The sequence below is a fragment of the Panulirus ornatus genome, chromosome 46 (genome assembly GCF_036320965.1).
Source record: "Panulirus ornatus isolate Po-2019 chromosome 46, ASM3632096v1, whole genome shotgun sequence".
NCBI lineage: Eukaryota > Metazoa > Arthropoda > Malacostraca > Decapoda > Palinuridae > Panulirus > Panulirus ornatus.
The window spans coordinates 40,321,925-40,340,011 of record NC_092269.1 but is presented as its reverse complement, the minus strand read 5'-3'; the positions used below and the strand labels follow the sequence as shown (position 1 = coordinate 40,340,011).

Genomic DNA, 18,087 nt, shown 5'->3' with positions numbered 1-18,087 from the left:
TTTTCTCCATTCAAACTCACCTCCCAATTGACTTGTCCCTCAACCCTACTGTACCTAATAACCTTGCTCTTATTCACATTTACTCTTAACTTTCTTCTTCCACACACTTTACCAAACTCAGTCACCAGCTTCTGCAGTTTCTCACATGAATCAGCCACCAGTGCTGTATCATCAGCGAACAACAACTGACTCACTTCCCAAGCTCTCTCATCCCCAACAGACTTCATACTTGCCCCTCTTTCCAAAACTCTTGCATTTACCTCCCTAACAACCCCATCCATAAACAAATTAAACAACCATGGAGACATCACACACCCCTGCCGCAAACCTACATTCACTGAGAACCAATCACTTTCCTCTCTTCCTACACGTACACATATATATATATATATATATATATATATATTAGAATTTAGCATGACTAAATAAATGGATTGCTTGCTTTTAAGTTTGTATTTATACAGTAATTATGCCCTTCATCTTTTTCTTTCCAGCTACAGTCCCCCCAAACTAATTTTCTGTCTATGCCAATGTCTTCAGTCAACTACTGGTCCATGGTATTAAAAAAAATTTGAACTATATGAATTCTGTTTAGGTAATCACTTAAGTTCATTAAAACTGTCAAAAAGAACTGTAACAACAAAGGCCTCACTGCTGTTGGCACTGCTCCGATGTAATGTTAGGGCTGCATGTATCCCAAAAGTGTGGTCTAGGTTCACTTGTGACTGTCTTTGCCACATCATTTATGAAGAACATAAAGAGGCCACCCACAAACAAGTCAGTGATGTAGCTCCAACTACGACGTAGTCCTGAACGGAATGGTGATTTACCGTGAACCAGGCTTGTTGGGGGTACAGCCCACTCTAATGCTAACATCTGTAACATGGAAATAATGGTTAACTAACATCGAGATGAACTTCTCATAAAGAATTGCACCTTCCTATATGTTAAGGCTCTGAACCTTCCAGACTTTCTTTCATCCAATCTTCCACTTCCTCCTTGGTATCCCCATTTTCCTTGTTTCTCCACTTCTGACATGTACTCCCTTTTAGTAACCCTTTCCATATTTCCAAAGTGTTTCAGTAATTGGTTCATTTTATTCTAACGGTTCTGATAATTGCTTACTTTCAGTTAAACCTTTTTCCTTACATTAAACTTTTAAGATTTATTTAACAAGCTCCACGAAACCTCAAACTGTCAGAAGCTTTATTACATGCCTACATTGAATTTATATGTAGCATGCTAAACATCCTAATCAAGTTGATAATTATTAATAATTTGAAATGGTTGTCTGGTGCTTAGATTAATACAGGTACATGACACATAGATTGAATGTGGCAAATATTGTAAAGCCATTCCTTGATAGAGTGAATGTGGCAAATATTGCAGAACCATTCCTTGTCTGTTCCTAGTACTACCTTTCTATGCATGAAACAGCAAGCAAATATGAAAAGAAAGAAAATGTGTATATATCAGTATAGATTTATAATTGACCCAGGACCAGTTTTCATGAAAGAGACCTAATGTTACCAGGAACCTCTTTCTCGAGGTTCTTGCAACCCTTGGCTGAGCAACTTCCAGTAACAGAGAAATGTAAACTCCTTTGAAGAAGTTCTTTGATGAGACCGCACTCCCAATGATCTAGCCTCGCCAAAGGTGACTTTTCACTTGCACTGTAACATCGAACGTATGGAGTCTGGTAACACATAATAGCATATATTAATTTATTTACATTTACCTCATGACCTATTTTTATTAGTCCTACTATTATCCATGATCTCTGAATGGTCCTGCAGCCCAAGGCTGCATTACTTCCAGCAGCAGGGAAATTTAAACAGTTTTGGAGTGAAAGGTTCTAAGATGAGACTATTCCCATTGATATAGCCTCCTCATCAGTAACTTTTCAATTGTGGTGTAACCCTGAGCAGTTGGGATCCAGTAACACAAATGTATGACTAAGTTGGGAGATTGGTTATTCAGTGCCTTCAGTGTTATTTCAGTGTGGATTTGTTTTGTCGGCTTTCAATTTGTTTAGGGTAGGAGGATCTGTAAGTAAAGGTACTGAAGTGAAGGTAAGCTTTTTATTTCTACTTTGGGGTAGATGGTTAGTTATAAAGTGGTTTGGGTGAGAGGTGTCTAGTACTATTGCATTGAATAAAGTGCTGAGCATGTTGAAATTGGACTTTCTAGGGAGGATTTTTGTTTCATTGTGAAGATGCTGAGTGTTAGCGGTTGTTAGGCTGTCAGTGACTGGTCTCTGCAATATGTAAGTGTTTTGGAACTTGAAGTTTGAGTGAAGAAAAATTGGAGGAAGTAATGTGTTTTAGAAACTGTTAGTGGACATAACAGTGAATGGAACCATGAAGCAGATGTGAGTCCTAGAATGGGTGAGGAGGTGAAGGTTTTGGGAGCATTGAGGAAGGTGTGGAAGGAATGGCTGCTATCTGGGAGGGTGCAGATAGGTACATATATGTTTGAGGTATAGTAGTCCCAACAATGTTGTATGGATTTAAGGCATGGGCTATAGATGAGAATATAAGGAAGAGAGTGGATGTGTTGGACATGAAATGTTTGAGGACAATATTTGACGTGAGGACAGTTGATTAAGTAATAAAAGGTTGAGAGAGAGGTGTGGTAATCAGATGAGTATGGTTGAAAGTGCTTAAAATGTGGTGAAATATTTTGAACATATGGAGAGGATGAATGAAAAGAGGTTGACAGTGAGGATATATGAGAATGTGTCAGAAGTGGAGGGGACAAGGAAAAGGGGGAGACCAAACTGGAGATGGAAGTATAAAATGATACAGATTTCAAGGGCTTGTCTAAGTCTGAAGATCTAGGAGGGTGAAAGGCATGCATGGGACAGTCTTAATAGGAGGATGTCTACATCTTGTCAATGGACTGAACCATGGCTTTTAAATCAGCTGAGAGAAACCAAGGAAACGTCTGTGAAGCCTGGTTGTGGATAGGGGAGCTGTGGTTTTGGTACATGACAAATTACAGCTAGAGAATGGATGTGAAAGACTGAGGCCTTTTCTTCATCTGTTCCTGGTGCTAACTTGCTAATATGGGAAACAGTGAACATATATGAAAGAAAGAAAAGATTTGTGTGAGAGTGTGTGTGTGCATGTTTTCATGGAGCAGTCCCAAGGGGAAGGTGAACAGCTGGGATGGCTTTGAGCTGACTGCTTTCTCTTGGATTCAGATTCTAGAGGGCCATGGGAAATGCATTTGCCTCTGTTGACTTAACCAATAATTGTTACTAATCTCATTGATCATAAGCAAGATTGCCACTAACCACAAAAAATGGAAGGAACAGTGAGACACAGAGGAGCATAGTGACAGATACGGAATCCCGTTGGTAAGTCCTCTTGATGCTGGGGTCATTGCAGGACACAACAGTGTGTGATGGGGACACAACACCGAGTAGTGTTAATGCAAGAGCTGTAGCAACTGAAAGAGATATATGACATTACTTTGCAAGAATCATTATGCTTTCTGATTCGAAATAGCTTATGTTAATTTGTAAATGATACTGGTAAAGTAATTCCTTATCCTATGATAGGGCTTCCACAATGGAAAATATAAAACATTGAAAAAATAAGAAGAAACTTCAATTTTTATGTAACAATCAACAATTTTCATAATTTTCATTCCGGGCTGGCCTTGAGAATTTCTTTCTCTGGCTAGTGCCTTTTTATCAAAAGAATACTAGAAAGGAAACAAACATTTGACCTGTACTGAATATGTATTTTCATTTTGTTATACACCAATCCATATTGTATACATTTTCAGTCCATTATAATTCAGTTTACATCCTAAACATTTTCTCCTGCTGTGTTGTGGAGTAAGTGCTTTAAAGTTTCCCTCATTTTCCATAATCTTGCTACATTTGCAGATTCCTACCAGAATAGCTTTCTTATAAATGCCCTCACTCTCTCTCCTTCCACTTTCCCTTTCATCTTACCGTACTTTTACTTTTTATCTTACCATACTTTTATTCATACCAGTTTACACTAAGATATATTTGAAGTCATACTGTCAATATTTTTGTCTGTTGCTTATCATGCCACACCTGTCTTTCAGAATTCCGTCTTAGCATTTAATCTACAAACCTTGATAAAGTAGGAAATGGCAAATATATATGAAAAAAAATATAAATTAATTTATCATTATTCGAGTGAGAAACTGCAGAAGCTGGTGACTGAGTTTGGTAAAGTGAAAGAAGAAAGCTGAGAGTAAATGTGAATAAGAGCAAGGTTATTAGGTACAGTAGGGTTGAGGGACAAGGCCCTACAGACCTTTCCATGGTTTACCCCAGATGTTTCGCATACCCAGCTACTAAATTCCATACCGTGCTTTCTCCTTAAGCACAACTACTTTGCCTTTATTTCTCTAAATACTGAAGTCCTAGCTTGCAAACGCCAGTCTATAAACACCCGTACTTACAAGCAAGCTCAAAAAAATAATTAAATTCCTTATTTGACAAGCAATCACTATGAACCATTTATTTGTTTGTTAAATATTGCTTAATATGATGTTTTATTAACTTTAGTCTGAATCCAGTATTTACTACTGGCAGGCATGGGTATTTATTTTAATTTCATGCGAATTACCATCATTATATTTTCCAACTAATGTACTAGTTCAGGAATTATCCCGTTTGCAAGTTGGGGACTTCCAGCACAAATAGAAAAAAACCAATAGTGTATTCCAGGGGGTCTGTAATTGTATGTTGGTACTACCCAATAATAAACTTTAATCAGAATGTCTCTGAGGCCTTCATTATTTTAACTAAAGTGTCATATCAACTAATGTGTCCATCTCTTACTAGTTTTTTGAAAGACTAACACATCTAATTGCTTGTGCAACTGCATCATTGTGGCAGGAAGTTAGATTTGAGCAGCAACCATTGTAATCAATTTTACAATAAAAGAAACAAGTTACCTTGTATTGGTGTTCATATTCTTAATGATTGTTATATTTTCATTTATTTAAATAATTTTCTCTAAATGATAATTAAATGTGTAAATGATGCATATTAAAATATAATAATGTACAGTTATGTTAATAATACATATGAGATATGTGGAATCATCCCACATGAGCAAACATAGGGTGTGTAATGTGTTTAGGTGTATGTAAAATTAAATTTTACCCCCTAAAAAACATAATCTTTATATACTTGAATACATAATTGGGATCTGCGGCGCCAGCCAGGGCCCACCTTATCAATTGAGCACCTGACCACACCAGTGTATAAGGTACTTTTTTTGGCTAATTTCATCACTGGTACAACGTATAGAGGTACTCTTTTAGGTAATTGGTTTGTGCACAGGAGAATACAAAAGAGAAACAGAAACCTTGTATATTAAAAAGGTTAAGGGCACCACAGAAGTAGCTTATAAAAGGAAAGCATTTCAGTTGACATCAATCACTTTGAAGCATTGATTCATAAGGGTGCAGATGATGTAGTACCTAAGTAATCTTATGATAGTAAATTAGATGGCTGTTGGGAGGACTGTATCATAGAAATTTGGGGATGAACAATGTAATATTCAGTGAAACACTTCAAGAAACGAAAGTAATCTTATGATAGTAAATTAGATGGCTGTTAGGAGGACTGTATCATAGAAATTTGGGGATGAACAATGTAATATTCAGTGAAACACTTCAAGAAACGAAAGTTCACCTAATTCTCACATAAAACAAAGATTTTACCCAATGTTCCTTGTTCTTAAGTCGGTATTCTTTGGCATTTTATTTTTTTTTATTATCACTCCATTGTACTTTTTTAATTTAGTATTATTCTAACTAGTCAGTTTTAATGTCTACCACACTCATGTTATTACTGTAATAACTGCCCTGCAATCTTGTTTTAGACCACTCATATTTATAAGGACAAAGGAAATAAGGCTTGTGACTTATTTTATTTATGGGATTCCTATATTTTTTTTGTGATAGAAAAAGATGTAAATGTAGTTATAGGCTTTCTACTCTCCTCTTCATCAGCAATGGCCATATTCAGATGTACTTAGGACTTAAATCGAACGGCGTTGTTCAGTATAAACATAATCTGTCTTCGTATTAGTATTGTTTCTTTAGTGAAGGAAATAAATATTTGAAGAAAATATCCACAATAAAACTTAACTTCCCACACTTTAGTCATTGCTTCAGCCGCCAGGTGACTTTGTTTTACTGTATCGTCTCCAGATTCGAATGTCATCGATTTCCGCAAGTTAAATTCAGTGTCGCAAAAAATTAATGTTTAACCAGTCATTTAAGTTCAGGTTTCGCGATATTTATGAATATATGTACATAGCTTATTTGTCAGAGAATATGATTTCGAGTGCCAGCCAGTATCGTCTGGCAGCTGTCACAGAATCAGCTGGGGGAAGAGATAATGTGGGGGTAAACTACTCACTTGACCAGCCAATTCTTCGTTTGTATGTCTGTAGGAAGGCCACTCTTCGAAGTCTTCTCTTTTTTGCTTCATCCTCATTTGTCTCGCTGGTCATTGTGGTAATTTGGATTCACAGAAATAAAATATACTGCTTGATAAGCTTGCATCACATTGTTTTAGGACACTTAAGCTGTTCCAACTAGTTTATAACTGCTTCTCAAAGATGGAAAACTAGCAGGTAGTTTTATAGGTCATATAGCAGTATTTCCAAAAATTGTGGTATCAGTGATGAGTATTTGTGACAGAATTGAGTTTAACATTGACCAATTGTGTGCTTCACCAAGCCCAGTACGTGTCTGTCCTGGCTGTGGTTGAGCTTAGAAGCCTACACCCAATAATGCCGGCAACTTGTAGGTGCCAACATCGTATATCTCGTATCTCGGCTTATCTCTCAGATATATCCGTAAGGGTTATGAAACCTTTTTTGAAAGTATTTTGCTCGTGAAATGTTACTTGAAATATATTTAGTTATGAAACTTCTATATTGTAGTAAGAAAAGAATATGAAGCTGTAATGTTTGGCACTACTGCTTCGATCTGATGATTGGGGAGTTGCCAGTAGCGCGTTATTAATCTTTATTTGTTGTGTTTGCGTCCCGGACCGTATCGTTGCTCATATTGTTCTCTTATGATGATGATGTTGCTGATCTAGATTTTGACATGCTATTAAAAAAAACCTAAGCCTCCTTATATGTGTAACGCGAGTTGCCATATCCGTTCTCTTGCCACTGACAACGTTAGCTGTTTATGTAATATGAGGTGGTTCATGTAACAGAATTGAGTGATTTATTCTGAGAAGCTTTGTCAATTTTCTTTATTTTTCTTCCATTGTGTACTGATGTAGGTTGTGAAAAGTTTTATTGTGTTAATGACTGCTGTGTGCATGGATGTCGTGGAAATATTGCATTTTGCTTTGCCATTAAAAGCTTTGGGGGCATAAGAATGACTGAGATTTATCTTTTCTTGTCTTATTTCTCTGCTTCACTCTACAGCCAGAACTCCTTTTAACATAAAACTACTGTGGTTGAAACGTAACTGATCTCTTCTTAGTGTTACACAAAGAGTCAATCAACGTACATCATAGTTCCACAGAAACGAGAGCTGGGTCATTGACCTTTGGTTTACGTAAGGATATGGAGAGAGAGAGAGAGAGAGAGAGAGAGAGAGAGAGAGAGAGAGAGAGAGAGAGAGAGAGAGAGAGAGAGAGAGAATTTTATAAATATTTTAGCTTAATAGCCATAGGGTGCATTAGTAGCTGAGCGAAGTTAGGATTTTCGAATTTGGCAGAATACAGGATGTGATTTTTTTTTTGTTCGCTGATGATACAGCGCTGGTGGCTGATTCATGTGAGAAACTGCAGAAGCTGGTGACTGAGTTTGGTAAAGTGTGTGAAAGAAGAAAGTTAAGAGTAAATGTGAATAAGAGCAAGGTTATTAGGTACAGTAGGGTTGAGGGTCAAGTCAATTGGGAGGTGAGTTTGAATGGAGAAAAACTGGAGGAAGTGAAGTGTTTTAGATAGCTGGGAGTGGATCTGGCAGCGGATGGAACCATGGAAGCGGAAGTGGATCATAGGGTGGGGGAGGGGGCGAAAATTCTGGGAGCCTTGAAGAATGTGTGGAAGTCGAGAACATTATCTCGGAAAGCAAAAATGGGTATGTTTGAAGGAATAGTGGTTCCAACAATGTTGTATGGTTGCGAGGCGTGGGCTATGGATAGAGTTGTGCGCAGGAGGATGGATGTGCTGGAAATGAGATGTTTGAGGACAATGTGTGGTGTGAGGTGGTTTGATCGAGTGAGTAACGTAAGGGTAAGAGAGATGTGTGGAAATAAAAAGAGCGTGGTTGAGAGAGCAGAAGAGGGTGTTTTGAAATGGTTCGGGCACATGGAGAGAATGAGTGAGGAAAGATTGACCAAGAGAATATATGTGTCGGAGGTGGAGGGAACGAGGAGAAGAGGGAGACCAAATTGGAGGTGGAAAGATGGAGTGAAAAAGATTTTGTGTGATCGGGGCCTGAACATGCAGGAGGGTGAAAGGAGGGCAAGGAATAGAGTGAATTGGAGCGATGTGGTATACCGGGGTTGACGTGCTGTCAGTGGATTGAATCAAGGCATGTGAAGCGTCTGGGGTAAACCATGGAAAGTTGTGTAGGTATGTATATTTGCGTGTGTGGACGTATGTATATACATGTGTATGGGGGTGGGTTGGGCCATTTATTTCGTCTGTTTCCTTGCGCTACCTCGCAAACGCGGGAGACAGCGACAAAGCAAAAAAAAAAAAAAAAAAATTATATATATATATATATATATATATATATATATATATATATATATATATATATATATATATATATATATATATTACCGAGAATACCACTTAAAGTAAGAGCAAGGAAGAGGATGTACACCGTGTCTGTCTTTGTTAAGGAAAGGTTCGGTTGAATGTGGAGTCATGAGAGCATGATGTTGCTTCCTTTTGCCATCTTCCTTTGCTTATAGTTTGAGAGCTACAAATAAGAAATACTCTGTGCTGGTGCTGAACTTAGGTGCAGGGTACACCTTTGAGCGAACCTTGGGTTCTCGGGTCTTCATGGCCTCTCTGAGACTCTCCTTGGATGACCCATAGACCCTCTTGAACGTTCTTTGACCTTTTGTACTCAAACAGTCCCAGGACATCCGAAGGAACACCCTAGAGACATCCTGGCATCCTTACCATCTGGATTGTGGGCTCTTAATTGCCACTATCATCCGTTCCTTGTACTGCTGCCTCTCTTCCCCTCCCCAGTACATTCTCTGGAACTTCCTGGATCTCGGACATCCAGTATCACCTCCCCACATTCCTCCAAGCACACCGTAAACTTCCTTAAATCCTTCTCTCCTGGTTTGAACCTCCCCTTTTTCCTCCACATGGACCGTGGACTTCCTTATATCCCTCTCTCCTAGCTGGATATTAGACTCCCTGCCCCGTTGCTCACTGCCGCTAGCACCTGGACTGATCTTTGTTGGTCCTGGTGGTGCGTAGGCCTTGGAGAACAGCCAGCATGACTTGCGGGTCTCCAGGATGACGATAAACCACGTTAGATAATGTTGTTTACCAGCAGCCAGACCCGTCAATGAATACATTGAAAAAATACAGATGACCTTTTTGATGGATGTGGTATGCATAATTTGAATATTTAAGACATGTAATGTATGATATACGAAAAAGTGAACTTTTCCCATTATGACGTAACGCGTAACTAAAAAGTAAGGACTTAGTTTAGCTTTTTGTGAAGGGCAGAGGCTGTGGACATTAGAACTATATGAATCGTATTTCTTAGAATCTTGCTTTCACTCATTCTTGTATCTAGAGACCGAAAGTTTAGGAACTTTCGCTGGTGTTTATCTAGAGAATTTTTCATTGCTGGCATCTTATTGGAATTCTGCTATTTCTGCATACTTTCAGAAAACTACCTCCTGTTCATTACGATGCTAGCAGCAAAGATGTTTCAAATTGGAATACAGTACAGTTTAAAGTTTGGTTGTTTGAACTGGACCGCTGGGTAGATAAATGCTTAGTATCACTGTAAGGGTACAATGCAGTGTATAAAGAAAAAATCAGCCACACTGGAAATATGTAACGTTGGTCCATTTGTCTCACTTTGAGATCATGATGAGTTTCAAGGCTGAAGTGAACGTCACGGGTCGTGACTCGACGGGAAATCAAGGATGTAGTCATCATGGTGGAAGCCTGAGGAGGAGGAGGAGGAACACTGAAAACCAGTCACATTTTACATGATACACTATTTTGCTGCTCATCGTCTGCCTCACTACCTGAAGTGATGTGTCTGGTTACATCGGCACCCACAGTGGAACTGAGGTTGATGAACGGCTCATACAATCATCCACTCGTTCACTCACCATCACTATGGGTGGGTAGTAGATGTATCGTAGACATCTGACGAACAAGGTAGATGTTTGAACCTTCGCTTTTTATGCAGATCAACCACTTTGGTTTTACTTTGCGGTAGATTTTTCTTTCCTTTTTAACAGACTGGATGCAACTATTTTCTTTAGTCTGTCATATTCACGAGAGTGTGTCCAGGAAGGTGATTTTATGATTTTGAGCTAATGCAAAATACTGCGTACGGGTCAGAAGATACGGCACAGTATTAAGATATTGACATGACATATACACCATGATAATATGACTCAGTCCTTACAGGTATAGTTTCCATCAGTTAGGGTGAACATTTGGAAGCCGAGGTGATTGTTATGTAATACTTTATGTGTGCTTACTGCTATTCACTGGTTGCTGGTGACAGTGTCGTGTTAGGTGTCATGTCTTGTGTTCTCAGTGTCGATGATGGATACGTCATGATATGTGCGGTGTTTGTGAGATAACCTGTACGTGTGTTGCGGCGGGGGGAGAGTATGCACTCGTGTGTGTGTGTGTGTGTGTGTGTGTGACAAACGTTGACCGTACAGGAGACAAGGGTGGAGAGCAGTGCACCAGACCTTGCTTCCGCAAGTGTAATTGACGATCCTTAGAAATAACTTCTCGACAGGAGACGGTCTCCCAAATGTTCCTCTATTTCGTTTTCAGTTTGAAAATCATTTTATGACATGAATGAAAGTTGTTAAGTTGGACTGAACGTAGTAAGTATAGAATTTTATGTATTCACTTTATTAGCTCTCGTAAAACTAGTTTCTTGTTACATTCTGTATCCTTGCCTGTATTCTGTATCCTTAGCCACAGTCTTACCGTGTCGCAAGGTATATCCTTGGTATAATTCTCGGTTACGTCCGCTTGTATCATTGTTATCATTATGCAAATTCATATTGAAGTCATGAACTTCATGTGTCGTTAATGTTTTTAGAAATTATTTAGAGGGTGCTGACATGATGTTAGCCACTCCTGATACTTTCTGCTGCTGGTGTATTTCGCAAAGGTTTGTGACCTGGGCTGGCTGGCTGGCTGGTGTTCGGGGACCTGAGCAGGGCACCTGAACCTAGGATACTAACTTTTATCCTCGTGGAAGAGGGAGACCAGAACTGACTATCAGAAGGTAAACCCGTATCGTCTTGGCTGAGGATGTTTACATCTTCCATCCACCAGAAGGTTGGAGGAATCTGTTACCATCTTTACATAAGCGTTTGCGTGATAATGTGCCACCCTGTCATTAGGACGTTTTTCGTCTGACTAATAAGCTGATAACACATTGAGTTATTCACGTGAACATTTCCTCGTATTTTCTGAAATTTCTTTTGTATAATCCTTTATACAGTTGAAGAAGGTGACATCCTGACTGAGGATATTCGTCTCAAGGGCAGAGAAGCGATATTTAAGTGGGCGATGATGTTCCCAGCATGTCTGACGTGGGAAATGCCCCTTAACCTCCTCCACCCACTACCGTAACTAGTACCTTCCACAGGTACACCTTACCCCTCCCACCACCGTCAATGGTACCTCCTACAGTTACCCCTCACCTCTCCCAACGGCCTGGATGTGTTTCTGTTAACACTTGTGCAGCTGCCTTCCTCCGTCGGGTACTGGCCGTGAACCACAGGTGCTGTCATCAGCTAGTACCCGTACCTCCCTCCTTTACATCACCTCCGAGTCTAGTGTCCCTCTTCGCAGGCCCTGAGCCTGTTTGCACGAGCCTGCCTCAATCACTTTGCATTTGCCACCCCTCGTGAACCCGCACGCCACTTCCTCCACTTCACCTCGATCCATATCAGTAACCCCCATGAATCTCGACCGATCCCATCCCCTCCTCCTCAAGTGCTGGCCCTTCCTCCCTACCAACTCCAGATGATGCCCAGCCACACATAAAGAGCGGTTCATCTCCTCCCCTTTGTTATTGGGTTAGCTATAATGTGTGGACGATACTCAGGTCGTACTGGAGGGTTGGACGGTACATGAATGGTGACCATAGTGTCGTGGAGTGCCAGGTAGACGATGGGAAGTGTAGGGAGTCCGTGTACAGCTGTTGAATGTCGTGTGACCTGATACTTGGAGGAGTTAGTGTAGGCGTAAACTTTACTCCCAGAATGAGGAATAAAGTCTCCTCAGAGAAGGTATTACTGTATTCATATAGTATGAGTAAATATTTTTGATAACTTTAGTAGTATTTTGATGGCGAAACAGTAGAACATGGAATTTCTGGGCTCGCTCGAGCCAATAACTTTCCTCATCTCCCAGTGAAATACAGCGGGATTTTTGCATAACTACACACACACACACACACACACACACACACACACACACACACACACACACACAAGGGATATGCATAACTAAGTTAGGACGTGGGAGGCCGTGTTTTGTGTGTTCATGAAATGCATCATGGGATAATATTACTCAACTTTTACTTTGGGACATTAAAAGTTCATAAATCGTTTTCCTTGTGATGAAGTGTTTGTGTTTGCGTGATATATATACAATTACAGATTCGTTACTGTGTATCAAAAGTTTATATAGGAAGTTCCACCGTGACGGAGGGCCGGTCATGGTCGGGGTTTGAAAAACAGTTAAGTTGCCATCCGGTGTTACATTATCCTTGAAGCCCAGGTCATCACACCCAAGGGTCATCCCTTCCTCTTCGAGGTAAACAGTGAACCTCAGCGACATTGAGTTTACAGGAGTTTATCCTCGCTGTAAGTTACTGCGGCTTGAACATAGAAAACCATCACTTGCGTTGTATTGTTGCTAAGTATCTTTACCTGAAGTGTTAGGCTCAACGGGTACCAGTCATGTGATGATAGCCTTGTGTTCATGTTATTGATTGTACGTCGCTGCTAGGAAGAACGTTCTGTGTGACCTTCCCGGAGCTGTTCATCTCGGCTGCTTATCTTCCATAACTGTTATCATTGTTTATTGTTTGCTCTGTAGCGCAAGTGAACACATCTTGTTTTCATATCTTGTCAGGTTCGTAAATTGTTTGTTTACCTTCGCCCCGACCTTGATCTCGTAGATCAAGCGATCATTGCTTTTTCTGAGATACAAGTCTAGGTTTTATATTTAGGACAAGATTAAGTGGAGATAAGATACGTGACATGTTGAAGATGGATCGATGGTCATCAAGTCAGACTTGGGGATAAATTCCATAGAATATTATCTTAGCTACAGTCGACGGAGAGTTCCTTTATAAATAGGTTCACACTCTGGCTCAGCTGCAGGACGACAGTGATTGTGTACTGGGAGCAGGTACTTGATAATAAGCTTGGAGGGACAGGCTGGCTGGCTGTAACGTGACGTGTCAATGTGGTTCATGGAGGCAGTCGAGGTAGTCAGTGTTTTCCATGCCTTCACAGACAGGTGGGTGGGAGGGAAACATTAGCTTCTGGATGATGAGCAACGAAGGTCGGGGCGTGATGTGATCCTGTCGCAGCTGCGGACGACTGGTTCATGTCACCCAGCTCTCTCTCTCTCTCTCTCTCTCTCTCTCTCTCTCTCTCTCTCTCTCTCTCTCTCTCTCTCTCTCTCTCTCTCTCCCCGTAATTACACAGTAAACAAATGATAGAAAAAAGGCTTCAGGCAGAAATCTCTTGACTCTACAGAACTCAGAATGAATTACCCAGGCAGGCGCTCGTAATGAAAGGGTAGGAGTGATGTATACCCTGACAGACGCTCTCTGAGTCAGACCAGGAATATGATGATGTTGTGTCCCTAAAGTTAATCTTGAAGGGTCAGGTCAGAGTCTAGGCCATCATTTCCAAAGGTAGCACCGTCGTGCTCAGTGGGTTAAGGTCGCTATCACAGGAGTGGTTCTTTTATTTCTAGGGCAGATGATTACGTGGAGATGTTATCAAGATGTTTGGGAATGTAGTTTATAGCCCACAAGTATCATACAGGGTCACATTATCAGACTGGAGAGATATGAAAAAGGTGTTTGTAAGGAGTTGGTGGGAGGTAATGACGCTGGATATTACAACATTCCCTATATTACTGACACACTTGCTCTGCCACCGACACAAAGGTCTTGTAACTTACGTTCTGTAAGGCAGAGTCAGCCGCCCCCACCTTACATGCGTTCGACCTACGACGTAAGGGTGTGTCTGTGTCTTACTTGGTGGGGCGGTGTTGGCTGACCTTAGTTTATTGTGGTGGGCACGTGAGTGGCGGCGAACATGGATTACAGAAGATACAGAGGGCCTTTGTCAGACCCCAGTGGGCCAGATGGCTCATTCGTAACTCCTGAACAGTGAAGCGTAGCTGACATTTCTCATACATTCTGATTCAGTTCAAAAGTTTTATGTATTCTGTTCATGACAGCGTCTTGAAGATCCATATTTGATATTATTGTTTATTATTATTGTTATTGAAAATGATGATTAGACTATTACATCGTAAAGAACCGGTAACGATGGCGTGTGTTTGTGTGAAGACTGATATTTGTCTGGGAGAACCTGTGACAACAGACGTTTTCTGTGAAGAAATTGTAAGGAAAGACCTGCGTGTCAGGAGACGTGTCAGGTCAGGCGTGTACCTGAGGGTAGCAGCGATAACCACACACTGACTGACCTGTAGTGTAGAGGAAGACGTCGAGTAGTGTCCTCAGCACCCTCCTGGAGGCGCACTGCATCACGTCAGCTGCTGCCATGGTGTTACTGTGGTGGGTGGGTGTGTGTCCTGGCTGATACTGTAAGTTCCAGTAGACTCCAGCAGACTTGTCCAGCAGCACGGTAGACGGGGCACTTCCTATGGCCTGAGTCTTGATACCACCAGTAATAGTAGACTCGTGTGTCCCTCTGGCTGGCTTGAGGTATCACCCACCTGTGCCAGGTGTCGACTTCCGCAGAGAAGACACTGTGTGTGTGTGTTCTCCCCTCCCCGGGTTGTATCCTCGGAGAGCTGGGCAGGTTCGACGAATGTTCTCTCCTCGACACAGGTTATTTTGTGCAGTGTGTCCGCTTCCGACAGTCTTTGCTTCACTGATGCAACGCACAATGGTTCTCAATCTCTGAGGGAACACCGCAAGGGGCTGCACCGTCTGCTGTAACTCCTGACGAGGGATCTCTCACGGCGCCCCAGGCACGGCGTGTGCTCCAGGTCCTGTTCGTCGCCAGCTAGTATCCTGTTGGGAGGGGAAAATATAACGGTTAAAATAAGGTGGTTGACGCACATCCTGTCTCTCGTTCGTCCACCATCTGAAAAGTCATCGCTCGTTTTCTTTGTTTTACTTTGTCGGTTATGTTGTAATTATTGTGGGTGTTGCTCTTGGTGGTGGATATAATAATAGTAAGAATGATAATAATAATAATAATAATAATGATAATGATAATGAAAATGATATTAATAATTGTAATAATAATACTAATAAAATAATAATAATAATAATAATAATAATAATAATAAAAATATTATTATTATTATTATTATTATTATTATTGAAGGTATAGTTGATTCAGTATTGTGAAACCAGTAATCCGCAGGTGCGTTACATTGTCTGTAGTGTTACCCTGGGTTTTCTGTTGTCAAACTCGGAAGGATTGATTTGAGCTGTTCAAGTGTTCGTAGACCCGACATGCGAGTGTGAGAATGTTACAGGAAGAGAGACAGACGAAAGACTGGGGAGAAAAACATGATCCGCTGAGCGAGGGGAGGTGTTACGGTCCGGCCCCGTATGGCTGGTCTCCACACACAGATAATTGGAAGCAGCAGCAGCAGCAGGAGTGTGTTTTCTTTTTCCTTTATCTAATATTTTGAACCCCTCCTCTTATAGGGGTATCGCTGAGTCTGTGTTACGCATTTCCATAACGTAAGAATAATGAAATTACCCCTTGCGGTTAGCACATGGGGACAGCACATTAAGGCGGTGTGTGTGTGTGTGTGTGTGTGTGTGTGAGGCCAGGAGCCTCCCACGGCAGTCCTCCACTATTCTTCACTCACTCCTGGGGTCACTGACGTAGATCTTGTGCGTCACTCGACGCATTATGTTGGAACATAAGTCGAAGAAGTCGGTAAAATCCGTTACTGAATCCATCTACCGGAACACGTCGAGTCGTTGGTTAATTCGGGCGTCATATAACGGATCTACTGCACTGATTAGTGGTGTAAAAAGTCGTTGTGGATAGTTAACGTATGAGAGCGGAACGTGAACAGATTTAGGAAATTCAGGAAGTACAGTTAGCGATTGACGTCACCCGAGGGTGTTAACCGAGTCGTTCAGGTGATGATGATAAGTCACAGCTCGGTACCAACGCGTCAAGAGCTTCATTGAAAACGTAAATCCTGTGAGTCTGTCATGAACAGTTTCGACGTTGGTGTAGTTTTACAAGAACATTCAGTTAAGGGAGAGTAATTTCTAGCACCGTCCCTTGCATATGTTATTGCATGATACTGCCATGATAAGATGCTTAGTCAAAATATATACCTCTCACTCTGGCTTGTAAACGTTACGCATCAAAATGTCTTCTTTAAAGTGAGTTTGTATCATCACACGATTTTTGTTGTGGGATCCACCTTTTGAGTCAAGAGATTCATTGATGAGGAGACAATAAAATCCATCAACACAGTTGTAGTTGCTTATGTTGTCTAGTAAAGAAGTTAAGTAGTATTGTAAATTTGATAGTCTTTCTACAAAACACTTGGCGAATATCTTATGTATATTCAATAATAAAATCCATTGATAAAGCTTACGATGGAATCCGTCATCAGTTTCACTAGCAAGGTAGTAAATGTAGTTAAGTCAGTAAAGTGCACCTGAAAAGTCTTGTCTCACGAAAGGTCCAAGTAAAGTCTTGAGGTAAAGTCAATCATCCAGGAGGTGAATGTGTCAGATCCGTGTGTCAAGTTAACAACATTATACCTCGCTGAGTGAGACCTTACTCTAAATTGTTCCTCCTAGATGTGTCACTCAACCTTAGCCTTGTGTCCTCAGCCATGGGGCAATTACCATATCAGGAGAACACCCCCCCACTCCACCATGCCATGCCTTATCTCAAGGTGCTTAGTGTACTGCGTCACAGGAGGAACCCCACTGATAATCTCATATCATGATAACACCAGCCAGGTGCCTCCTGCACTAGCTCCACACACTCGCGTCGCCTCAAACGATCACCATTTATTTTTGCTTTGTGTGTGTGTGTGTGTGTCACTATAAACTTTTCTTTGTTATTATTAGTTTCTACGGTACCTTTCTACCTGTTAGATGTGAGCTTGAATTCGTGTTGCCTCGTCTTGTACATCTGTTGCGTATTTGAATTTGCTATTGTGAGCAACGTTCGCTTCTTTACTGGTTACTGTGTTGTACATGTTCAGTGTGCTGCTGCGCGTGTGTTCCGTCCTACTGCGCGAGTGTTCCCACGCCTCAGTCTTGACTCTTTTGCATAATTTCCCGTCGTTCCCTCGAGTTACAAAGTTTGTCTTTGTTCCAAAGTAGTTCAGGGTAACGTGACGGTCGCCATTGAGCAACTCAAAGAAGGTCATCAAGTCTGCCTCCATGTCTGTCTTCGGGTAGGCCGAGACTTCCTCTCCTTGACTCGATACTCAACTCAATTTATAAATGGGATTCTTCAGCACTCCCGGTTGGATTTCCTCAAGCAGTTGTGTATGTTTGGTACGGTGTGGCTGTAGGGTGGCCGTCTGTAGAAGTGTTCTTCCTGTAATGATTTACAAACTCACCCAGGAGAGGTTTTCAGCCC

General features: G+C 41.1%; 2 protein-coding genes across 5 annotated transcripts in view; one reads left to right on the top strand and one right to left on the bottom strand.

Annotated features, from left to right (window-relative positions):
* Positions 1-18,087, top strand: part of LOC139763286 (uncharacterized) — a 407,190-nt gene that overhangs the window by 24,946 nt on the left and 364,157 nt on the right. The window lies entirely within an intron of this gene.
* LOC139763283 (phospholipid phosphatase 1-like) overlaps positions 1-18,087 on the bottom strand; it is a 63,455-nt gene that overhangs the window by 15,515 nt on the left and 29,853 nt on the right. Inside the window, exons 2-4 of one of the 2 annotated variants that reach the window (XM_071689237.1) lie at positions 14,966-15,518; positions 3,299-3,453; positions 653-876 (exon numbers count right to left, since the gene is read on the bottom strand). In XM_071689237.1, the coding sequence (XP_071545338.1) occupies positions 653-876; positions 3,299-3,453; positions 14,966-15,044 (458 nt within the window). In that variant the 5' untranslated portion in view covers positions 15,045-15,518. Of the gene's footprint in view, positions 1-652; positions 877-3,298; positions 3,454-6,424; positions 6,783-14,965; positions 15,519-18,087 lie in introns of those variants that run through there. The other variant, XM_071689236.1, reaches the window with a different exon arrangement.